Raw genomic sequence first — 25,230 nt, forward strand, 5'->3', positions numbered from 1 at the left:
AGGCAGGTGGGTCGGGCACGTGGGTCCGAAAGCGGTTGTGCTGCCTCTGGAGCTGGGGGCATTGGGAAAAGGGAAAATGCAGCTCCTTGCAGAGAAAGTTTTGAGCCTTTTGGAAGAAATACTGTGCTTATATCCTTCTGGTGCAAGTGACTGGGAAGGCTTCATTTACAACTTCTCAGATTTACCATGCAGTGGTGATATTTGTGTAAGATCAGCTTGTGGGTTTGGGTTCTTCAGGTACCGTGCAATACAGAACACAGAAGCACGTCTCTGACACAGGTTATGCACGAATTTAATCCAGCATGTGGTGGTCAAATGGCCCTAATACATCTTGAAATGAAACTCGTTGTACACTTTGGGTTTTGCAGTAAGAGAACTCCTTAGGTAAACCACCCCAAATGCTGTCCTTGCAAGTGCTTACCGGAGCGTGAGCCTCGCTGCCTGGTTCGGGATGTGACGAGGCTATCTGTGCGGTGCTTGGACGAATAATTTTAGCAAGCGTTATAAAAATTGATGTCTATCTATACCCTGGTGGGATGTGGGAGGCGATGAAAACACTTCCCCGATCTGGAAATGGGCTGTGGGAGGCTTCAGGTTTCCCACCCCGGTGGAGCCCTGACTCCAGCAGTCGGTCTAAAAGCCTCGCTGGCTGCCTCCCTTCCTCCCCGACCGAAACACGCGCTCAGGAAGGCAATAAATACGCAGGTGCTTTGGTTCGATTCCGGATCCTGTCCTCGGATTATAGATTTACGTCTGATTTAGTAATGCGGGCTGCGAGCCAGGGCGTGGGCTGAAATGCTGACGAAGCACGGTGGATTTTGGGCTGGGGATCAAGGAGAAGCGGTGCGTGCAGCAACAGCAGTGAGGTGAAGTCAAAGGAAGATGTGAAAGGCTCTGTCCCTGACATTCATCAGCTCCCGTGGTGCTTCCCAAAACGCCCCGGATGTAATTAGTGTGTTTGCATCACGCTGAGCTCTGCAAATGTGCTCGTGAGCAGCGCCCCTCAGCCTCGTGGCCTCCCTGTCGGCGTGGTTAGGATCTCAGCCCTTGTACAGCATTTTTGTGGTGCCGTAGGTGGGAATTGCATTTTGTAGTGCCCAGCCTCTTAATAACGCTCAATGAAACAGCCCAGGAGTGGTGTTCAGATCCCTGAAGCAGCTCGATGAAGGATTTCTGCTGGACGGACGTGGCTTGGTGAACTGGCCCGAAATGCCCGCAGATCCATCGGGTGATGCCTCCCGTACCAGTAACGGGTCCTGGTGCCACAGCTCTGTGGGGACTGATGTAGGATAGGTGGTGCTGGCCTGGCTGCCTCTCCTGGTGCCAGCACTAGCTCCTCGCAGCAAGTGCTCTGTCAGGAAGTGGCGTGTGAGCGGTGCTGTGAGTTCATCCGTGCTGTTTCTGATGTTTTGTGTTACCCGCACAGGCCTGCAGGCTGATGAGTGCAGTAAGAGAGATTTTTTTTTGTAGGCAAGTGCTTGCTGCAATGGATTTGATACCAGAGCCCATTCCTGCTGGCTAGGTCTCACCATACAGCACCTTCCTTAAAACTCTCCAGGCCAAATGGGATTTCCACGGGTATTTAGGGAGCATCTTGGGTGAAAAACATGCAGAAAAAGGCAGAGAAGCGTGGTGTGGTGCGTTTCTTCGCGTGTCTCCTGTCTCCTCTACTGCAGAGATGGGGTGTGGGTGGGAGGTGCTGTGTGATGAGGAAGGAGGCACTGGGGCAGGATGTCTGTGCCCCTTTTTGTATCCTCAGTCAGGGACAGATCACCTGGCTGCTGCGTTTCAGGTCTGCCAACGGGATTTTGCAAGTGCTCCAAGGGGTTTAGGTGCATGGAAGTGCCTCAGCATCCTCTGCTGAAAGCCTCTCCAGCCCAGAGGGATGGGATGCTGTTTGTGTTTGTCATTTGTCATGTCATTTCTGACCTAGTGTCACCCGGGCTCACTAAATCCAATTTTTCTTTTTTTTTCCCCCTCAGCTGAAGCTTGAAGATCGCTCTGTCGTCCCTCGAGATGTGGTCAGACACATGAGCTCCAGCGTAAGTGCTTTTTCCCTTGTCCCTTTTTGATCGTAACGCTGCTGCATGGATTTCTGAGGCTTGCCAAATTGCCTGAATGGAGCTGAGCGGTGAAGCTTTGAGTGTGTTCTATTTTTAGCCTGTTTAATAGACCTAGCAGCATCCTTTGAAAATGAAATGCTGATAAGGCTGCCTCGCTGCTGCTGCATATCTGCAAAGGTCTCCTGAGCAGGCACGCCTGGGAATGTCAGGTAATGAGACGAGCAGCTCGTCTAAACCTGGCACCCTTTAAGTTTTAAATCAAGCCAGTGTGAGCTGTGGGGAGTGTGCTCTCCCTGACCCGATGGGGAAGCTGGAGCAGAGGCAGGTTGCTCAATCCCTGTGTGCCTTTTGGTGTGCTGTGGTAGAAAGACAGGAGGAAATATTTTCCAGGAGACCTCTTAATCTGCAGCGAGCACCATCTTGTCTGAGTACTCCCAGAAGAAATGCAGCAAATCCCACCTCTGCTGGAGCAAGACACGCTGAAGTATCTGCTAGGGTGGCAGAAAGCAGGCTGGCTCTTAATCAGCAGCCTGTGATTGTTACCTTTACTACTCCTGGATGCTATTTTAAGTCCTAGTCATTTTGTTCTAGTTTTACAGCGTTTGTGCTCGTCAGAGATGCGTGGATTTGTTTTTTGTAGGGAACACTGGGAACACTGCTCCGTATTGATTATCAAACGAGATGTGATCTCTTCGGGAGCTTAGCTGGGCTGGCAGTTCCTTGCTGCTGCTAACACCTAACCTGTAACCTCGAGCCATATGGCCTGCCATGTGTGTGCTCGCATCTTCTCTTGACTTGCTTCCAGCAGCGTTAGCTACCGAGGCTGCGATGAAGCCGGCAGCTGGCCGCAGACTGCTGCAGTCACACCACATGGCGAGCAGCCTGGTGCAGGGATGGAGGAGTCCCTTCTCTGACCTGGCTGGGTGCTGCAAATAAAGCCCTTTTGTTTGTCAGTTAAAGGGAGAAAACCAGTAAGCCCATCCCTTTTGCATGGAATGTTCTGAGGAGAAGAAAAGAGTGAAAAAAAAACGTGAAGGGTAATTAGGAAAATGCTGAGACAAAGCATTTCCTTAAGAAATTGAATTCTTGTTTGAAATGGAAATTTGACTTCAAGATACCTTACTAAAACTGCAGCTTTATGAAAACGTTTTACTCCAAAACAAAGAACTGCTAGCAAATAGAAATATCAGCTGTTCACACTGCTGTCCCTGGCCCAGCTGGGCACTGTGGTCACCCTTCTTGCTCAAAAAAGGATGTTTCAAGTCCTGCCTCTCAATTCTCTATTCTCCAATGCTTGGTACTGTCCTGAAAGCTTAAAATGACTTTGAGTTTTCTTCTTGGCAAAATGTGGATGTGCTTCTTTTGTTTATGATTTCCGTAGTCATCTAAGCAGAAATTGGCTTCTCTAGCTTGCTGCACGTGTATCGGTAGCTGCATTGGTGTGTCCCAGCAGGTGCACGCTCCTTTCTTGTCTGTTTGCATGCTTAAAAATGGCATTTACCTGACTGTTTGTACTAGTGGCTGGTAACTTCATGTTTTATTGATGGAATGGTGAGTGCGTAACTCAGTTTTTCTCCCCTCTATTCAAAAACACAGCAAATCCAAAGATGACTTACATTTCACCTTACCCTCGAGTGTATTTTAAATATCAGTGGTAAATGAAAAAATAAACCTCTTTTATCCCAAAGAAAACCTTTACTTCTCAGATATATCACAAAAATCACCGAAGTCTTTAAAATAGAGAATTTGCAAGTGTCAGCCTGCCAGATTCAGGATGTGGGATGGCTGCCCTGCACCAGTTGGCCTGGCAAACGCACAATGTGGAACTTATTCTGTATTCACCACACTCTCCTCGGGCTTGTTCTTAACCTTGAGCGGGAAGGACTTGAAATCCTCCGTTCCTCAAGAGAAGGGAGCTGACTCAAATTCATGCGCTTCTCGTCTAGCGTTGAGTGTGAGGAAAGAATGCCTCAGGGTCTGAAGCGTAAAATGAGATCATTTCCCCTGAATGCGGTTGGGCCCCCACAGGTCTAATCCAGATGGATGAGGAACGGTGGCAGACTTCATTTTTCCAGGTGATATGCTGGCTTGGGGAAAAGATTTAGAAGTGGGTCTGTAATCTGTCAGACACCTGGGTTTTGTTGCTTCAAAAGCTGCTGGGCGCTGCTGTCCTCCCTGAAGGAAGGGATAAGAGGGTGGCGTAATTAGAAGAGAGCATTGAAGGAATGAGTGGAAGGACTGGAGGCACAAAATGGGGGATTTTGAGGCTTGTGCTTGCTGAGCTGCCGTTCTCCCTGATGGGGTCACGAAATGAGTCGCTTTGCTGCCCATACACTGCTTAAATACTGAGTATCTCCACCGTGGTGTATGCTGTTACAGGTACCAGAAGCAGGAAGAAAGTCTGGGGAGCGAGCTTAATTTTGGGTGCAAATAGGGCTGGAATCTCATCTCTGCTTAGCAAGCCTGCAGTCCCCACAAAGATCAGTCACCTCCCCTTGCCGGTGCTGCTGCTGGGATTGAGGGGGATTTTTTTAATACCAAAACTGAAACGTGGGCTTGTTTCAGATGCTTCTTTATCTAATAGGCAGGACGGGATGGTTGTGTCGGGGCAGGGCAGTGGGGAGCCGAGCTGTGGGCTGGGAGACGAGCCGAGCTGGCGATGTCTCGCCTGGGGACCGCAGTGCTGAGCGCTGCTGTAACCTCCCGGAGTGATTCAGCAGAACCGCCCCGCTGCAGGGCGGCCCCTGGCGCAGGCTGATGCTTCATGTGACAGCAAAGTAAATAAACTGATAGCAGCAAAGGTTCGGTGGCAGGTGAGGGAGGCGAGCTGTGATTCAACAGTCCTGTAGCATCTAAGGCTGCTCGCAGCGCTGATCCCTGCTTTCTTAGCAGTCACGTACAGTGCTCTGTTCCTGCTCAAGCATGTTAGCCACTGGAAGGGGAAGCGAGCTGAACAACCCCTGCCCGTGACTAGGTAGCATCCTGCAGTAAATGGGAGCTGTGAGTGCGAGGCACTGGGGTACTGGCGTGGTACTGGTTTCGTTGGTTTGGAGCTGATGGCAGGAGGGCTTTTGCCATGGGAAACCTGGCGGTTTGTAAGTTGATACAGACAGGGTGAGGGACTCAAATCCCAGAGCAGCAGCTTCCTTCGTGCTCGGCCTGAAGGGAATTTGCACCCAGCGTGGGCTGGGGGTAGGTGAGGGGCACAGGGCCTCTGTAATCCATCCTGAGCTGGAAGCACAAGGACATTGCAGCATGGAGGGAGAAACTGTGCTGCCTGCTCCTTAGCACCAAGTCCTGTAACCTCTCCACAGACACAGCTCTCTCAGAAGGCCCGTGGGGGCTGTGGCAGAGCAGACTGCTCCCTGCTGGCCTTGCCCAGGCGTTCCCTCAGCACCGTGAGGTCCCTGGGGCCGGCCGCAGGCACGGGCAGGCCTGCAGGGTGCTGCGGGGCACCTTTGGGTGCTCTCCAGGGAAAGGCAGGGTTTCGGCCCGGAGCTGAGATGATCCACAGAAAGCACAGGTGCTGGATTGTACCGGAGGTTCTCAGAGCTGCTGATGAAGGAAAAAAAAAAAATCCTGAAACGCTCAGCGTAGGACAAGGGGGGCGTTTTTTGAGGATTTTTGTTGCTGTTCTCTGGCTACAAAGCAATCTAAAACATAAATGAACCAAACCCTAAACTGCAAAGGACAGGCTGAGGACGGATTTGAGCCTATTTAAATAGCTTAACATGGAGGAAAGGGTGGGTAAGCGGTTGTGCTTTGGCTTCTAGAAGCCGTGAGCTTGAGCAGAGCAGGTGCTGTTTGTGAGCAGGCCTCGCTCCTCCTGCGGCTGGAGCCGTGCTGGCAGCAGCTGCGGTGAATCAGGCCCAGCTCTGGCAAAGCCTGCTCGGGGCTCTCCGAAGGTGAGAGGTAACAGCAGGGCTCTGCCGGGCCCTTCTGGCTCAGCCGGGCTCCTCCTGGCAGGCCGCAAGCTGCGTTAGCCTTAGCCACATCCATCAGCACAGCTCCGTCTGGGACAGGCTTCCTTTGCTTCCCAGCCTTTGTAGAAAGAAACGGCAGAGATCTGGGGGGGATGAACCCCTGCCTCGAGCCCAGCTCTCCTGGCACAGCTCCACTCAGGCAGCACACGGGGACGCTGCTGTCCCTGACACCTCCGCGGGAGCTGTGGGCACAGGGTGAGTGCGGTGCGAGGAGGGGGCTCGCAGCAGGCAGGTGGGAAGGCAGACGGACAAAGGGGCTGAGCAATCTGTCCAGGAATTGCCCTGGACTGCGTCTGCAGGGTGTCTTCGCTCCAACTGCCAGGCCCCGCCATGAGATGAGCGCCAGCAAACTCGTGAGCTCCCCAGAGAAGGAGCTCAAAGAGGGCTCTGGGTGAAAGCCTTGAATAAATATTTGATACGGTCAAAAGAACAGCGTGCTTATAAGCGAACCAAGCAAACAAATCCAATTCTCACGGGGCGTAAGCCCTTCAAGTGTTATGCTCGAGTCCTGTTGGAGCAGTGACCTTGATGTTTGAGATAAGGACAGCTTCAGGAGCTGCTGTTGTCGGTTGCCTCAGCCAGCTTTCATGGTGGACTCTGGTCTTTAATAAATCCAAGTATGGATTGTCCCAGCTGTCAGCAGGCCGGGGCAGCTGCCGTAATTGACAGTGTTTGGGTTAGCAGCCCTTCCTTGCAGGCCTCTGCCATATGTGTAAGCAACGTGCACACTGTGTGCTCCCTGCCAAGCAAGCCCCAGAAGGCTCTTGACAGCATGAGGTATTTTTCTTGGGGACAGAAAAAAAATAAATACAACTTCTTTAGCGAAGCGATGGAGATAATGACAGCCATCTCGTAATTGGACCAACTGCAAATTATCTGGCTTGAAACCTTGAAATCTGAAAGGTGCCAGTTTTTTTTGTTTTTTTTTTTTGCATGGCAGCAAGTGAAGGCCGTTTATAAAGTCCTGCAAAAACGAGCTTTGTATGAGATGTCACAGACTGCTTTGAAGAATTCTTGCGTTCTGGGGTTGATCTACCCTGCCTTTGTTGGTTCAGGGCAGTATCTGCATGATGGTCCTAAGGAATTGCAAAGATCTGCTCGCTTGTGTAGACTAAGCAGCCAGGCAGATTTGAAAGCAAATAAATGCTAATCACCTGACACAGTGTTGTCTTATTTGACCAGATACTGGAGTCTCTGGGCTGCTGCATTAGCAGCCATTGCAAATTTTAACTGGGAAGAAAACGCCACAGGTCTTCAACAGTGATGTCAGCCTCGGAGTTGTTTTAAGATGACGTGAAATGCCCCATCAGAGCGAGGCTCTGAGTGCTGAGAGGAGGGCACTCAGACTCTACTCCTGAGACTTGTTTCTGCACCTCCCGTGTGTATGTAGGGCCTTTTCTAGGTTATAACCCCTTTTTCTCTTTTGTGATTTCAGGACAGCCAGTGTGGGACTGTGATTGATGTCAACATAGAGTGTGCTGTGAAGCTGGTAGGAACCAACTGCATCCTCTACCCTGTCAACAGCAAAGACCTGCAACATATCTGGGTGAGAATGCAGCCAAAATAAATGTTGGAGCCGGAGCTCTGTTGTTTAGAGGGGTGCTGCTGTATTCTAAGCAGTGCGTGCAAGGGAAGCAGCCATATTGTGCAAGATGCATCTGCAGCTTGGTTTTATTTTAGGCGTACTGAAAACATCCTCCCTGCAAGAAGATGCAGTAGCTCCTCTTCTCCCCATCTGCTCTGTGTTTCTGATCACATTGCTGAGATCAAATTGACTTGGAGGGCTAGGTTGTGATTAAATTGGGTGAGAGCTTCTGTGCTGAGATTGGTGCCTGACTGGGGCAGCCCCGTTGTACTGGCACAGTGCTTTCGAGCTGCGATGTCATTACTGGTTAAACAGGCTATAAAAATGCTAAGAGGAGTCAAGCTGAAACTGCAATGTACACGGTTCTCTCACTTGAGTGGGTGGGGGGATTTTCAGATGTTAAGTGGTATAGGTTTTTATCATTATGGTTCCTCTGAGGAAAAAAAAAAAAAAAATGATTTGGGAGTGAACAGCAGGAGTATCAGAGCCCCTCTCAAGAAACGTCCTGTGGAAAGGCAGAGGGATACAGGCTTCTGTGCCTGGGATAGAATATTAGGCTTAGTGATTAAAATAAATAACAATTAGTTGTTAAAATTAGCTAATGGCAAGTTCAAGTATGCCCCTCCTTTGCAGAGTAGCTTTTGAACAGAATGGGACACTTGACATAACAAGTTTAAGATCTGAGGAAAAATCCCACGGAGTCAGAGCTTTTTAAATGGAGAATCCAGGCTACGTTCTGACTGTCGAGCCACCTCCTCAATGTATCTTAATTCTAGCTTACAGCGAGGTCTGCAGTTGCTGCCCTAATCCTCCTTTGGGATTGCTATCCAGGCCGTGTTGTGTGAGAATTTCCTTGATGGCTCAAAGTACGAGGGCTGATGTTTATAAGTTTTGTTTTCTGTTTTCTTCGTAGCCCTTCATGTATGGTGACTACATAGCCTATGACTGCTGGCTGGGCAAGGTCTATGATTTGAAGAACCAGGTCATCCTCAAGCTTTCCAATGGAGCCAGGTACTTCTTCCTGATGAATACTCTCCCCCTTAAGTTTTGTGATCCTGATCTATTTTAGGAGAACTAGGAGCAGGCTGGGCTTCCCCTTCGCATACTGTTAATTTATCTGCTTGCTATACCTTCAGATTCAGAGTAAATAACACATCTTCCTCTGCAATCATTGAGGTTCACTGATCACCCTCTGGAAAATGTGTTATCTGAAAGGTGTCATTTTTTTTTCAGTGCCAGCAGATCAGTTCTCCAGAACTAAAATATGTTAATACTGCTGCTCTTCTGCCCTGGAAAAATGGCTGGTTCAGACAGATGATGTATTCCAAACCTTTTCTCAGTAGGAGAGCATACCTTCACTGAGATGCAGGGAGGGAAGCTTCTTACCTTTAAACATCTGCAAAAACATGGAAAATTGCAGGCTAGTGCTTTTTATTAAAGCTGAAAAAGCAGCTCAAGATGGAACTTGAGCTGTTAAGGTCAGCATTGCTTTATCGTCACTGTTATTTGCAACAGCATTAGGAATGTTGTTTTTTAATGAAGATGTAATCGAAAGTCGTAACTCTAGAGGGAGATTTAACCAGGAACATTGGAACAAATATCTCATTACCTTAATTTATGGCTCTGCAAAGCTGGTAAAATGATTTGAATTTGGTTTCTTGTGCACGTCAGACAGTTACTTGTAAACTAAAACCTTCTGAACTCCTTAGGTTCACTGTTACTGAGGCCTGTCTTGTCCAACAAACTTTGTTACTGATGCAAGGGCATCAGTGGGGGGCCAAGAGGCACATGGGTCAGGCAGCTGGGAAACAACCCATCTGTCTTGCAAATTGAATGTTGACAATTTTAAATATATAAATGAGTTTTAAAAAGCTTGCAGTCAGCTCTGAATCTTTCTCAGAGAACAGTGCAATTGCTATAACAGATTACTGGTGGATGCTTCTGTGATTTTTTTATTATTTTTTAGCTTCTGGTTAATCCAGACTGGAAGGCTCTTAAAAACATGTTAAACTGGGAGTGAAAAATAGCTGCACTCCTCTCTGTACTGTCTACAGTTACTGGTGGAATTAAAAACCTTGCTTGGTTTCTCTTAGCAGCTCATGCGTAGCTGTGTCAAATGAGGTAACTGTTTGCAGAATCTCTTCCTAATGAATCATTTGAAATCCCACCAGAACTTGCTCTGGAAATGAAGCTATTACTGAAGCAAGCATACCCAAATTGCCTTTAGTTTCCAGTGTCAGTGTGAATAACAAACGGGACGTTTGCAGCAGACAAATCTTGTCCAGTGCCCTGCGTATTACTTAATTTATTTTTTTAACTTGCTGAATGGAGCCTTTTAATACCAGGCAATGTTTTTTATAGCTTGTCCATAGCCAGCTCTGCTCTGGACCATAAAGGCTCAGTAATATGCTGCTGGGCGTATGGACGGAGTTGCTCAGGCAGCAGCTGCTAATTTGGTGCTGTTTACTTTTGAGGTGGATGGCTCTGGAAGTGTGACCATGTCTCTTCTGTTTTCCAGGTGTTCTATGAGTACAGAAGATGGAGCCAAGCTGTATGACGTTTGTCCTCACGTCAGTGACTCGGTGAGCTGCTGGTTCTCCTGAGAGTCCTTCTGATCAGCTTTTTGCGTAGGAGGGAGGGCGAGGGCAAAACTGTAGTTGTTCATTAATGTCAAAAATTAAATGATGCATCACAGCTGAGAAACACTTAACTAGATCTTCTCTGGAAGTAAATGTAACAGGATGTAGCTTAAAGGTAATGGTAATGAGCAGGTTTTGAGGAGGCATTACAATTAGTACATCTCCAGCTGCATTCTTTGCAAACAACTTGCATAACGTGCAGTCAGATGGCTGGTGTCAAGGCAGCTCCCTGTCTGCTCATTATATCTGTACGTGCTTGAAAAGGCTCCATTTAATACTTTCAAATTAAATGCTTTCTTCTGGAAAAGGGCGTCTCATTTAAAAGGTGTTCTAGATTGTGTAAAACACTGTTGCTGTTGTAGTCCGTCGCATTCCCTGAATGGAGGCCTGCCATCACACTGGCATGTTCCACATCAGGTGATGGGGAAGGTTTTGCTAGCCTGTCAGCTGAAATGTAGGGTTCCCTGTGTGGTGATGGAATCTAGATTACCTCACCTTCAAAGGAAGACAAAGCTTGCTTGTCCTTCCAAATAGCATCTCCAGAGCCTCACTGCATTCCCAGCAGCTTTACTGGGAATTGACTGAGAGAATGGCATACAGTTGTTAAAAACTACCAACACAGTCGGCCCTTATCCTTCCCTGCCTTCAAAGCAAAGATCTAAAACTTAATTTCTGTTTGCCTGTTTCTTGAAGAGCAAATGGAATGTTATTTTAATAGGATGTGCTGCTGTGATTTCTTGTCCTGTACAGAAAAGGTGTGGTCTGTTGATAGACATTCTCCAGTATTTTAGTCTCTGCTGCTTTGGGCTGTACAGCATGTTTTGTGCTTGTTAAATCCACGTTGTAGCAGCATCCAACTTTTAGGTACCTGATTTTGAGATCTTTTTTTGGAGTCAGACTGCCTTTAAAGTGCACGTAGGTGAAACTGCAAGCCTCTAGAAAACTGAGACATGAGTTGTCTCCAGTATTACTGGATGCTGTGCTCAGAATTGCTGTTGGAAACACGCCTGATTTAGATCTTGTCGCACTGCTCTTATCCTTCCTGACAAATTACAAGACTCCATACATTCTTGCACTCTGTATTCTCTCTACACTAAACTGCTCTGTCCGCCCCCACATTCTGAATCTTTGCCTCTTCAAATCACTCTGAATATCAGCGGAAAGAGTTCTAGGGAAGTAATTGTTTTGTTTACAGTCCTGTTTTGTTTTCAAAGGGCTGTCACATTAACTAATCCACCTAAGACAGAAGGAATACTCAGAAACTTAATTTGACAAGCAGAGGAGTGAAGGCAGGATCCCTCTGGCTGCCTGAAAGCTGCAGGTGCTTGAACTGGAGCGTGGCAAAGGCAGGGTGCCCCTCCGTAGGATCGGGCACACCTTGGCTGCCTTGTTACCGAGAACGTCTGTGTGAAATCCATCTCTCTTGTTTCTTGCAAGTACCTTTGCTTCTCCCACACTGAGTCATAATCCCGTATGAATGTGTGATAGAGTAGGTTGCTATAGAAACTGCTAGGTTGATTTCGGGAGGAGAATGAACTTTAAGAGATGGGCAACTTGCAAGCGAGACTTTCTCCTCTCTGATTAGTATCCCTGATCACGGATGAGGGAAGAGAAATGCTGGAATCTTAAAACTCAAGCCCTTTATGTTGTTTTTTCCTCTCTTTCCCCACAGGGTCTTTTCTTTGATGATTCATATGGCTTTTATCCCGGGCAAGTCCTCATCGGGCCTTCTAAAGTCTTTTCCAGTGTGCAGTGGCTCTCGGGTGTGAAGCCCGTTCTCAGCACAAAAAGCAAGTTCAGAGTGGTGGTGGAAGAGGTAAGGATTGACAAGCTGACACACGGCCTCTTTCTGCACAGAACGGGTCCCTGGCTGCTGTTTTGGAGCGGAGTCAGCTTGCCATGGTAACCTTCCCCAAGAAAAAGCGCTGGGGCTCTGTTCTGCAGTGACAGATTTCTTGTTGGGGACTGACGGGACTTCTGAGCAGGGTTTGGCTTTTCCTCCTGAGGGTCCCCGCTGGCACCCCGTGAGATGATCCCGTGCCAATACACTTAAAGGCCTGTATGGCTGATGGTTAGGGTAGTGGAAGCAACTCTTCTGTTGAAACTTAATATTGCATGCTGCCCAAAAAGGGAGAAATGTTGCTGACTCCTCGCTGAAAGAGGGAGCAGCTCCAAGTCCATTAGCATGTCTCTGTGACATTGGGCTGCTGATTTGTATGTACTGTAGCTTCCTTCCAAAGTCAGATATCTTTCTTGAAGTTTAAAAACTGTAGGAGCTCTCAGTGTTGCCCTGAGCCACGTTATAGGAGTGCTGCAGTGGCTCAGGGCGCACGGAAATGCACTTTAGCCAGCTTAAATAACAAAAGCAGGATTGCTGCTTTCTTGTGCTGAAACTTTCAGATCCTAGACACTGGTGTAAGAAGGCCTCTGAAAAATTAAATGTCTTTGTCTCTTTCCATTGCAGGTGCAGGTGGTGGAACTAAAAGTCACTTGGATCACTAAAAGCTTTTGTCCTGGAGGCACTGACAGTGTGAGCCCTCCCCCCTCTGTGATCAGCCAGGAGAACCTGTCCAGGTGAGGGCAGTTGAAAACCTCTTTTCTGCACAAACTGGGGGTGACAATGCCTGCAGCTGATCAGACACAAAGCTGCTGTTTGCAGTTCTTTTCTGCCTTGTTCTATGCCTGGATTCCAGAGGTTCAATAAAGGTGAAGGAATAGCTTCCAAGCGAGTTGAGCAGGCCCTAGAGTTATCACTACAAGGGCTGGCATCTCGCTGTTCTCTCCAAGTGCTTCCCAGCCAACAAGAGCATAGAGGAAAGTGGCGTCTAGCACCTGCTCACTTCTTCCCCTGCCCTTCCATTTGTGCCTGAAGCAGGCTTCACCTTTTAAATGTGTGTGCAGCAGGCAATAAAGGGTCCTGCTCTGGCCACGAGCTGTTGCTGAAGGAGCATCTGGTGCCCTCTGCAGGCTGCAGCTGCAAAGATGAGCTGGACAAAATTCAGACGGAAAAGTCAGATGAGTAATAGCACAATGCAGCACGGTGCTGTCCGCAGCTCCTAGGGAGGCTGGAGGAGGGGAGCTCTCTGATGACAGCAAAAAACAATGCCAGCTATAAAGGTCTCTTGGCAGCTGTTGCTGGGACGGGGAACCAGAGGGAGAGGAGCGACTGGTGTCCCACCCAAACCCCTTCTATCCCCACCCGGTCCCTAGTGAGATTCCCCACTCCTCCTCTATAATTGTGTGCCTGGGAAGGATTTGGTGCTGTTTTAGCTTCTGGCACCCCAGAAGAAGCCTCAGTGGCATGAGGGTATGGTCACAGCTGGGTTCTGTTACTGCTTTTACACTTGGCTCATGGCTCTCCTCCCATCCTACCAGGGTAAAGCGTCTGGGGTGCTTTGACCATGCCCAAAGGCAGCTCGGGGAGAGATGCCTCTATGTGTTCCCGGACAAAGTGGAGCCTGCAAAAATTACCTGTGAATGCCCAGAGAGGAACTGCGTCCTGGGTGAAGGATCGGTTGCCAAAAAGGTGAGCTGAGGGCTGGAGGGAGGGAGATGTGACTTCTCAAATCATTGCTGATTGCTGCGGCTTTTAAAGCAGAAATCTTCCTGGCAGTCACGTGGTCCGAAATGCCGCTCCTGGAGCAGTTGTTGTAAAGAGTAATGGCTTGTTGTTGCCAGCAACCAAGTCACCTTGTGCAGCAATTCCACTGCCTGGGCGAGGCATGCAGCTAATGCCCCCGGAGAACATGAACAGGACACTGAACACAGAGGTGTCACCTTGCAGGGGTGAGGCTGTGCTCTGACCGCCCGGACTTGGGCGCGTGTAATTTTCATTAACGTGACCCCAGATTTCTCATGGAGCTGAACTGTTCGGTTAAACCCTTGCTGCGGTGATACAAAGAAGCCTTCCTAGGCCAAATGAGTCAGGTTAGGATTTCTGCACCCTGGCTGTAGAGCAGCGGTGTTCCTAGAATAACAGGATATCATCAGCCTTCACGGTGACCTCCCCGCACAGCTGCGTCTGTTACATAGATTAACTGCTGCAGCCTGTTGTGACCTTCCATCACAAAGCATTCAGAGCTCGCTTAAAATAGCCTGAAAGAGCCAAACTGCCTTCCTACGGACGAGTCTGATGCTGGTATTTGCTCCTGAGCAGAGCGGTGCTGAGATGGCTGCAGCGTGCTGTCGCCAGCATGACTCGCTGGTTTGCAGAATACTTCGGTGTTGGGAAATGTGGGGAGGCCCGTGGGGTGCTGTATCCCTCTGTACAAAGTTACCTCTTCCTAGGTAGCCTGCTGAGTGTGCAGGCATGTTGTCTGACCCAGGTCTGCTTTCTGTAGGTGAGGAGGCTGCTGAAGAAGCAGATAGTGAAGATCATGTCGTGCTCCCCCGAGTCTCAGGGCACCGCTGAAGCCCCTGACAAAGAGTCTGCTCCAGCCGCTGACCAGAAAGCAGAAGACGTTAAGCCTGAATCGAAGTGTGAGCTGGACGACTCTTCCAACAGCACACCGAGTGCAGGGGAGAGAAAGGAGGAGCAGCCTGAAGAAACGGGGAAAGAGAAAGGGGGAGCAGCAGCGCGGCAGCAGCAGCCTCCCTACCTGCTGAAGGACGAGGCGTCGTCTGACTACCGGCTTCAGTCCATGGAGCAAGATGCTGATGACGAGGCAGCCGACGACACCGATGACACGAGCTCTGTCACCTCTTCTGCCAGCTCTACCGCCTCGTCCCAGAGCGGCAGTGGCACCGGCCGCAAGAAGAGCATCCCCCTTTCCATCAAGAACCTGAAGCGGAAGCACAAGAAGAAGAAGACCAAGATTTCAAGGGAGTTTAAGCCAGGAGACAGGTGAGTGGGGTTTCCAAGCGCAGGTATATGTGCCAGAATCTCCTTTATCAAAGCTCAGCTTTGATATTAACCACCTCCTCAGCTGGGGTGGAGGCTGATGGCGTGCCTCGTGTTAGGACACTGCTCCGTAGTCGTCAGCAGTGATCGTTCTGTGATAACTGAGCAGTGACCTGTGTGAGATCAGCTTGGTCTCCGTCCAACTCGTGATGAAACTGGGGCCACGTGATTTGACACCGATGCTACTCTATTTCTGCTGTGCCTCGGGGCATCGCCGGGGTATCTGTGCTGCACTGGGCTCTGTACGCAGAGGAGGAGGCGAATAAAGATTGCACAGCTCAAACATGACACTAAGTGGCCACCTCGCTGGCAGCTTCTGCAGAGGGACTGAGGACAGACCACAACAGCGTGGACAGCTGGTCTTCATAGAGAGCTGCCTGCAGAGCTCAGGGAGGTCTGTGCTGGCAGGGGTTCGTACTGCAGTGCTCTCTGCTTTATCCTTACCCTGCTCCGTAGAGGTGTCTGTGACCTTTGCTACTAATATGCCTCTAGTTATTTTTTTTAATGATCAAAACGCACTCCTTGAGAGCCTCAGAAGAATTGATTTCCACAGCTTGGCAGATTGCGTGTATCTGCCTGTTTCTAGAAATAACTACCAGCATTTTATCCCTTTTTCTGAACTTGAGAATGTTTAAACTGTTTTCAGGGGAAGCACAGGCACCTGACAGCTGGCTAGCCTACCTTGCTGGCTTCCCTGGGCTACTTAATTGTATAAAAACTCTGCGTTACCTTATTTCTGATGCAGATACGTGAGAATCCTCCCAGAAAATTGACATTACCAGGATTTAAGAAATCCAGTCGTTTGAAAATGCCTTGAATTTCATTCTCATTTTACTTTAGCTTTGCCTGTATTCAAGGAGAGCTCTTTTTTTTTTTTTTTTTTTTTTTTACTCCTTGCAGGTTCTGGAGAAACTGTTTGAAGGTCACAAAGCTCAACAGAGCAGTATTTGTAGAATCACAGAATGGTTTGGGTTGGAAGGGACCTTGAAGTTCCTTTCATTCCAACCCCTCTGCCCATGGGCAGGACACCTCCCACCAGCCCAGGCTGCCCCAGCCCCATCCAGACTGGCCTTGGGCACCGCCAGGGATGGGGCAGGCACAGCTCCTGGGGCAGCCTGTGCCAGGGCCTCACCACCCTCTGAGTAAAGCTCTGTACAAGTGGTCTTCACTGCTTGAATATTCCGAGGAAGGTGCTGAGGCCGCCTTTTCCATTCCTTTAGTGACCTGCTGCAGCTCCCTGGCCAGCCTGCACTCCTCTGGGTATCTCTTAATGAGGAGGCACAATGATTTTTACTAGTGCCCAGGAGTGATGGATTGTGGAAAATGAGTTGTGAAGCAGCATAAACAGCTCTGCAGACAGGACTGTGCCCTGTCCCCTGGCCTTTTCCCTCTCCCATCCTCAGCTCTGCATCCCCTACAAGACAAGGGATCCTCCCTTGGCGTGTTACCCACCACACTTGACCTCCTACAGACTTCCCTCTCTGATAAGCTCTGCCGTTGGGTGCTGGCCCTGCCAGAAATTTCGGATTATTTCCACTTCAGAACATTTCACTGCTGACATTCATAAAAACAGGGGTGGGCGAAAACAGCCTATTGTATCCGCTTTATGGTTTGACTTGAACCCAACACAAATGCAGCACTTGTGTTGTCTGCAAGGCCTGGCCAGCCAAATAAAGGCTGTATTTAAGTTCAGCATGGGGCTGAAAAGACAAGTTGTGTGGAGCCAGGCAGAACGGAACTGCAGGCTATCTGGACAGGCTTTTCTAAAGAACCTTCCACCACATTCATGTTTGCTATAGCACGGAATAAATTCCGACTGTCACACTTCAGAGGAGTACCAGCATGCAGCCTTGTTGTGTGCCTGGGGTTTGGTTTGGACCCGCAGACAAATTCATGGATACGTTTGAGCTACCAGGAAGGAGACTTTTAGTAAAACGTCCTTTTGCTTTACGCATGTTCAATGTGTTGCCTCTTTTCCTTTCTGGACGGGCTGAGATGGAAGCTGCTCTCTTTTTCCTTTCCAGTCCTAGGCTCCTCCAAGCTGCCAGGCTGCTAGGAGGTGTTTCAGTGGAGAAGATGTTCAGTTTGAGTATTTCCAGCTACTGCCTTACCTCAACCAGCTGTAGAAAGTGGGTGCTAGTAGTCACGTTAATTTATTCCACTAGCAATAAAATAAGCTCAGCTCCCTGGAAAGTAAATCCTCATGCAATACAGACTTGTATATGTTGTAACATCTGCAGTGTAACGTGCAGTGACTGAGAACCTGTCAAAACCAAGCCTGCTGTGTAGCTCTTTTCCCTGGGACCAAGCTTCCTTCCCAGCCTGGTGACTTATCCTTGTGGTGCTGCGAAATGCCGAGATCCATCTTGACTCCTGCTGTCAGCTTCTGGTGGGTTTTGTGCGTGTTCCTTCTGGTAACTCCTCGGCTTTGTGTTCCAGGGTTGCTGTGGAAGTGGTGACCACGATGACTTCGGCTGACGTGATGTGGCAGGATGGCACCGTGGAGACGAACATTCGCTCCAATGAGCTGATTCCCGTCCATCATCTGGACAACAATGAGTTCTGCCCTGGGGATTTTGTGGTGGACAAAAGAGGTATTGAGTGTCAAAGACACGCTCTCGGGGAGCAAACATGCTCTTAATTACAAAGTATTTCTCAATCCGGATCTTCTAACATACATTTTAGCCCTTTTTACAGTAGCTGTTAGTAGTACTCGTGTGAGGTAGGCACAAGAGCCTTACAGGGGACAGAGCGACTGAGGTGACTTTACCTGAATGTCAGCAGAGAACCATTATTTAAACTCCAAGGCTGAACTGTGACAGGCAGGATGTGAAAGGAGTAAATGCCAAGGAAGAATGCAAAGAATCCAAAACCAGGGCTCTCAGTGTTTCTGTAGAGCAGGATGGCCTGCCTTCTCCGTGAGAGTGCAAATGGCTCTGAGCTCTGTCCCAGAATGAGGGGAGGGACAAAAAAACTCATCTCCTGCTGCATCCTTTGAAGGACCTGCATGTCATGACCCTCTATTTTCCTTAGTGTTTTGGCAACCCAGAGGCATTCGCATTCACTAAACCGACTGGAGATGCTAGTGGGGGCCACAGTACAAGTTCAAGATGACTGGGAGATTTACTGCTTTAGGCCATGATATTGATGGCACGGCATCTGGCTCTTAGCTGGCTTCTGTAGTCGACCCTCAGCAGTGGAGAGCACAAGGTCTTCTCAGAGGCTGGGAAGATGAAAAGCTGGTTGTCAAAAAAAAAAAAAAAAAAGTTTTGTGTGCCCATTTGTAATGAGCAATAGTCTGGCCAGTCTCGTGGGTTAAACCAGTTTTGTGGAAACTGAAGATAGCCATCAGCTCCAGTCCTCCTGTCCCAGTTTGGGATCTGCATTCCCGTGTCATGCATACCCGCCAGCAGAGTCTGGGCTCCCTGCAGTTCTGCTAAGCGTGCTGAGAGGTGGATCCTGTCAGCCACATAAACCTGAAGGGTGTCTGGATAACAGCCCAGGCCCAGAGATGTGGTCCAGGCCCAGCTTTTTTCTGTAGGATACATGGTGCAGGCATATGCACATGTATGCCTTCGTCCTGCCTGCTTTTCATGTTTGTTGTCCTGTGCGTTTTTCCAGAGGAGCAAAACTGTTGTGGGTGGCGCAGTTTCAGATGAGCTTGGCAGCCAGGGCTGCTTCCAGGGAGCTCTCGGCTGTCCTGTCCAGGAACGCAGACACTCTGTCATCGTGGAAGTGGCTTGGAGGGCAGAGCACGAAGGGGATGGCTCGCTTTCTTGTTTTCTCTTTATAATAGAGCTCAAAAGGGGTCCCGAAGTGAATATGTTCACCCTGTTTGATGCAACATCACCTCGCTTTACCACCATTCCGTGCCCTATTAAAATCTATCTCCTTAGCTGAGTGTAGTTTCAACTGTGTAGGAAGAACTGTTTTTCCTCGTGCCATTCACAAAGGGAAGGTTTCAGCTAGAAGCTCGGGAGCTTGACAGCCTCAGGCACGTGTGAAGGCTGTGCTCCTTACTTAACCTGTCTATTTTTTCCCCTGCCATTGTGACCAAAAGCTCAGAGCTCCCAGGACCCCGGCGTGTACGGCGTCGTGCAGTCTGGTGACCATATCGGCCGTACCTGCGTGGTGAAGTGGTTCAAGCTGAAATCCAGCGGGGACGACGTGGAGGTAAGTGCAGCAGCCAGTGCCTGCTGAGGCCAGCTGAGGGAAAGCAGCCACAAAACAGCACGAGGTTCGCACAGGTAAACCTGGAAGTCAGCTCTGCGGTGGAGTTTGTCCTTGAGGATGGGAACAGTCATGTGCTTGTGGGCCTGGGAGACTTCAGCCAGAAGTGGTGACACTGCACATTTGTTAGATGCCTGCATAACAGCAAAGAACAAGCAAAGCGTTCTCATCCCATGATCGATACCAGGCTCTGGCATGGATGGAAATGTTTGTAGTCACAGGCAGTTGGTTTCTTGAGTTCACTGTAAGAATTTTTCCCTACTGTGTCTTTACTGGTTGATGGAGAATCCATGTGTTATTATCCTGCTTTTTGGGGAGCTTATAGGAACACAATTTCACAGACTATTGTGGGCAGCAGCCTAGTGGAAGATGTGTGGTTCAAGTCTCCCCTCTCAAATCTGCTGCAGGGCCTTCTGCCTTGGGACAGGGGCTGCATCGTTGTAAGTGAGCAGGGCCCTGCGTGTCTAGAAACAGAACAGCATTGTCTGGGGCTGTGTTCTGCTTTACTGCTCATTATTTGTGACTTCCTAGCACTTCTCCAAGAGAAATAGAATGAAAGATGTTTCCCATCAATCGATAAGCTCTTTGCCAGACACTTCCAGTTGCCTTCAAATTGTTTCTAAAGCAAATGCCATCCTTTGGGCCCCATGGGGCTGCTTTGGGAAATCTGGCTGTTCAGAAGGGAATAAAACATTCTTGCACGTCTTGTCATCTCAGCGGCATGGAACCCGAAGTAAAGGTGAGGAGGGAACCTGAAGAGATGAGAGGGAGACCATCAGTTTCCTTTCATTATTGTTCCTTGGTTGGTGCACTACAGGCTGAGATGAGGAGTTGAACAAACCGCAGCAGTTCCTTCCTGCAGCCTGTTAGAGGGCTGAAAATGGACGAGCTGTGATGAGGAGGACCCTAGGTGTTGAAGGCGTGCTGGGAGGGGCGGTGCAGCATCCTGGGGCTGACCTGTTTGCCTTCTGTCTCTGACACAGCTGATCGGGGAGGAGGAGGACGTGAGTGTGTACGACATTGCTGACCACCCAGACTTTCGCTTCCGCACTACTGACATCGTGATTCGCATCGGCAACTCGGACGGAGCCACAGCTAAGGAAGATGAGGTGGGTTCTCAGCACCATTACATGGCCATGTTGTCACCAGGTGTTAGTCCGGGGACACTTGAAAGAGTCAGTGGGAGAGCTGTGGCTTTAGACCCCACATGGGCGTCCTAAACTGCCTAGCTTGCTAGTTTTGTATTATAGTATCCTCTGCTGTCATGAGTGCCATATCACATCTCCAGGTCTGGTGGAGATGTAACCTTGAAATCCTTTGACCGTGGTGACAGAGACTGTAACGCAGCCAGAACACGTGTTGAGACAAGAATCAAGCATTTGCCTGATGGTTTCTAATCAGGCTTAAGGATTGCTTAGGATTTGAGCAACCTCTAATATGACAATATTCTGTGGATTCCTGAGCCAAGAGTGAAGGTGCATTTGTCATGCAACCAATTTAATTTGGCCGCAGAAGATCGGGGTTCTGGTTTTCATCTGTTTTATCGCATACGTGTTAATTTTGATCGAGTCAATTGATCTCCTGGGAAGGAAGGGGAAGCAATTTATTCTGTAGAGAATAACAGTTGAACCTGATGATCTTAATTATGATCTTAGAAGCCTTTTCCAACCTAAGTGATTCCATGAATACGCTTTTTGCTAGGAAAGAGGTTTCCTTATTCTGCCTGGAAGATCTCCAGCTGTTGAGACATCGTTCTCAAAAAGGGTTAAAAGGTGTGGGATGGCTCCTCTTGCGGTTCTGGTTTCAGCAGCGTGAAACATATCCGTGCTTGCTCGGCTGACCCAGATAACCTTCCAGTGCAAGATGCCACTTAACATGCACCCTCTGTGCCAGCAGGTCTGCTCCTGCTCCCTGGGAAAGCCGCCGTCAGCCCCTCCTGCTGGGTGGCTCCTGCAACCCACTAGAGGGCAGCCTGCTCCAGGGGACCGTCGGGTCCCTTCCTGGCAGGTACCCCTGGTGCTGCCCCTGGGGAAAGCCACAGCTCTCAGCCTGGTGAAAAATTCAGGAATTCTGCTGCCAGACCAGCCCTTTGGGGGCCCTCCACCATGGGGAGGGGTTTTCCACATCTCCACGGTAGTGTTAAGGGGTTTTTCCTGGAAACCCTACATGTAGGATTCTTCTCCCCCTCTCCATGGGACCCCAGGACTCCTGTCCCTTCTGCTGCAGCCAGCTCTCTGGCCAAGCTGCAAGCATTTTATAGGAGGGTGCAGGTTTGGAGGTCTCCAGCGTGGGGCACAGCTCTTTCTCCAGAGCTTCCTGCTCTGCACTGAACAGCCTGGGGAAGAAAAGAGGCTGACAAACTGCTCTTGTGTCCACAGCCTTCGGTGGGACAGGTGGCTCGCGTGGATGTCAGCAGCAAGGTGGAAGTGGTGTGGGCTGATAACTCCAAGACTATCATTCTGCCTCAGGTGAGGTCCTGTTCCTAACGTGTGATCTCTAATTCTTAGCTGAGTGACGAGTTTTAAATGCCAGCTGCAAAGAGGTTCGCTCTGTAAGGGAATCTTGCTCTATTTATTGCCTTCCCATATGAAAGGGTGGCTTCACACCTCTATTAGCACACAAAAATTGTTGCTTTTTTTTAGGAGGACTGAGCAGTTAATTGCTCATGGCTACTTCTCAATCTAGAGAGCCTTGTGCTGCCAGGAAAGTACAGGCAGGCTGCTGGTTCCTTACGCACTGCATGCTCGCAGCTCTGACCACAGCCTTCCTGCAGCACCTGCAGCTTTGCAGACGGGGGTTGCAGAGCGAAGTGATCACCAGTTTTGACTTGAGCCCAGCTTAACCGTGTTGCCCAACTGCTGAAAAGCTGTTGCTGCTTCTGTCTCGCTTGTGAAATGGCACTGTAGTGTTTTATTTGGTTTCAGAAGCTCCCCCAGAAGCTGGATGAGAGCCCCAAGTTGTGACCTTAGCTAACCTAGGAATCGGACCCGAATCTCCTCCCAAGGCAGGGAGGGGAAGGAGCTGAGTGCAAGCTTTAAAATAGAGATAGAACCACGCTGCTAATCCACTTAACCCCATGCGTTTCTCTTCTGCATTGTTCTATTTTAATTTTTTTTTGTTGGACTGTCTCGTAATCGTATTCACGACTACATACAGCTCTGTCCCGTGGCTCTCCTCCTTGTTGCTTCAAATTAGCGCAGACACCCCAAAGATAAGAGCAGCCCAGCTTCTGTAAGCTCCCATCTCCGTCAGCGTGGCAGCGAGCGCCCTTGCCTCTGCTGCAGAGATGCATCTGCTCGATCAAGATCTCTTTTTCAAGCAAGCAGCTCTGCATTAATTACAGCAGAATAGTCAATGCCCGCACTATGGCAGTGGGCTGGAGCGCCACAAAGCAGGCTGCTGTCTCCCTTCCCCCTGATGTCACATGCACTCGGGTCGCAGGCACAATCGGAGGTCTGATGCGTGCCCCACAAAGGGCTGCTCTCACGCTGCGGAGCTCGGGCTCTGCCGCAGCTCCTGCTGTGTCACGCCAGGCCCTTCCATTCTGCTCGGCTGCGTAATTGCGGGAGCCGGGGAAATGTCAGCAGCGTGAATTATCAGCTGGGGAAGCGGTGATTTATCAATCCGTGTGCTCAGAGACGAGCTGGCTGGGCGCTTTCTCTCAGCTCTAAAAATAAGGATGGCGTAGCTGGCTAATTAACTTTTCCAGCTCAGGTTTGGATTAGCTTTGAGGGCGGTGGGTTTTGATGGCTTTTCCTGCCTGCAGTCACTCGTGTTGAACCCAGCTGACCCCTGCGAGCTGCCTGTCTCTGGGTGGCACGGGACTGGCAGAGCAGCGCTTGTTCAGCTTGGGGCTCTGACAAAAGGACTGAGTGTCCACATGCCGTGGCCTCTAGGCTCACATCTTCAGCCTCTAGGCTCACATCGTGCAAGGAGAGGATTCAGGGCCACCATTCAAGTGTCAGGAGCAAAGTTGTTCCTGCTCCCTTGCTTCCGTGAGGGAACTTGGAGCTGGAGCTGTCTGTAAGCCCCTGCAAGGGGGCCTCGTGAGGGATGCAGCATGTGCAGAAGCATTTTTACAAGAGAGGAGGGTAGACGGAGTGGGGATGGGCTCAGCTTTCAGCTGTGAAAGGGAGGAGAACATTTTATGTAAGGGCTTATTCAGCAGCTGTTTGGGCTTTATTGTCCCAGCTGAATTTTAAGCAGAAGTGACATACAATGGCTAAAGCAACACAGCAGAGCTCTGGTGGCAAGAAGTGTGTGCCACAGGAGAAGAAATCTGGTTTGTGAATGTTTTCCTGGCTCCAGCATTGTCTCTGTGGAAGGACAGCGTCGAGGCAGCCAAATGCAGGGTTCTGTGCCAGCAGGGTTTCTGGTACAGGGGCAGGCCTCGGAAACACGAGCTCCACACCTAATACCCAGTGCCTTCTGAACTAGCCATGTGTTCAGAAACCCCGGGGTATTTGGGTAGCTCCCTGGCCCTAGCCTGCTCTCCTTGGTCGGCTGTATCCCAGCCACCGAGCTGGCTGCATCCTATCTCCACCTGCCCTAGTTTTCCCCCAGTGCCCTACTTGGAGAAGTGGAGGATGGGGCAGTGCTGATTCACGGTCTGTGCGGGTTATCCATGAGCACACCACTGGGATCAAACACCATCCGCCCTGTACAGGTGGAAGTGGTTGCAACAGCCAGACAAACCCTGTCCACCCTTTCCATGGTGGGAAGTGATTTTCCTGCGTTCAGAAACGATTCAGGCTCTGTGTGTGCTTCAGCTGAGGCGCTCGGGTGTCTCCTCTAACCGTGCTCTCCTTTTAGCACTTGTACAACATCGAGTCGGAAATCGAGGAGTCAGACTATGACTCTGTTGACGGCAGCACCAGTGGGGCGTCCTCGGAGTGGGAGGATGAAAGCGACAGCTGGGAGACAGACAACGGCCTCATGGAAGACGACCACCCGAAAATTGAGGAGTTAGAGCCCGAGGAGCCGGTGGTGGAGGAGGTGAAGAAAGTAGAGGAACAAGTCCAGGGAGCTGTGGCTATGGCGGTTGCAGATCTCGCTGCGGAGAAAGCTGGCAAGGACGGAGCCCCAAAGAGCTTCCGAGAACTGAAGGAAGCCATCAAGATCCTGGAGAGCCTGAAAAATATGACTGTGGAGCAGCTGCTGACTGGTTCTCCCACCTCCCCCACTGTGGAGCTGGAAAAACCCACTCGGGAGAAGAAGTTCTTGGACGATATTAAGAAGCTGCAGGAAAACCTGAAGAAGACCTTGGATAACGTGGCTATTGCAGAGGAGGAGAAGATGGAAGCCATGGTGGAGACGGAGAAGAAAGAAGAAAAAGCGGAGGCGCAGACACCGGTGAGGTCGGAGTGGCCCAGTGAGACACCAGTGCTCTGCCAGCAGAGCGGGGGCAAGCCTGGAGTCACCTTCACCAGTGCCAAGGGAGAAGTCTTCTCCGTGCTGGAGTATGCTCCAGGTGAGCGTGTCGGGGCAGGCCGCCGTGGGAGGCCCTGTCCTGTGTTGCTGTCCTGCAATGTTTATCTTTCTCCAAAACATTTGCTTCTAGGCCTCTTGGATTGGGTTTCCTCCGCGATCTTTCTCACAGTTTAACTGGGGCGGGGGAATCGGGACAACTTCAGTAGCACAGTCTGTTCTGGGATGGGAACCTGGGGTTTTGGTGGCATTTCTAGGCACTGACACCACTTCCAAGCCATAGCAATGGGCTTCCCTTTTCTTTTCCCACATCGGAAACTGACTTTGGAGGGCTGTGGAGATCAGTAGCTTCAAAGCTACGGGGTTTGTGCGGGATTTTTCTGCAGGGGTGGATCGGTTTAGA

The 25,230-nt window shown here is 49.8% G+C and overlaps 1 protein-coding gene across 1 annotated transcript in view; it reads left to right on the plus strand.

Moving 5' to 3' along the window:
• The window catches only part of UBE2O (ubiquitin conjugating enzyme E2 O), a 59,408-nt gene that overhangs the window by 26,452 nt on the left and 7,726 nt on the right, over positions 1-25,230 (plus strand). Inside the window, exons 2-14 of the mRNA XM_084298532.1 lie at positions 1,983-2,042; positions 7,482-7,592; positions 8,545-8,642; positions 10,150-10,213; positions 11,943-12,086; positions 12,735-12,844; positions 13,646-13,796; positions 14,611-15,113; positions 17,610-17,764; positions 19,231-19,343; positions 20,384-20,509; positions 21,779-21,868; positions 24,213-24,870. Of these exons, the coding sequence (XP_084154658.1) occupies positions 1,983-2,042; positions 7,482-7,592; positions 8,545-8,642; positions 10,150-10,213; positions 11,943-12,086; positions 12,735-12,844; positions 13,646-13,796; positions 14,611-15,113; positions 17,610-17,764; positions 19,231-19,343; positions 20,384-20,509; positions 21,779-21,868; positions 24,213-24,870 (2,383 nt within the window). The remainder of the gene's footprint in view (positions 1-1,982; positions 2,043-7,481; positions 7,593-8,544; positions 8,643-10,149; positions 10,214-11,942; positions 12,087-12,734; positions 12,845-13,645; positions 13,797-14,610; positions 15,114-17,609; positions 17,765-19,230; positions 19,344-20,383; positions 20,510-21,778; positions 21,869-24,212; positions 24,871-25,230) is intronic.

This window comes from Netta rufina (assembly GCF_964035555.1).
Source record: "Netta rufina genome assembly, chromosome: 19".
NCBI lineage: Eukaryota > Metazoa > Chordata > Aves > Anseriformes > Anatidae > Netta > Netta rufina.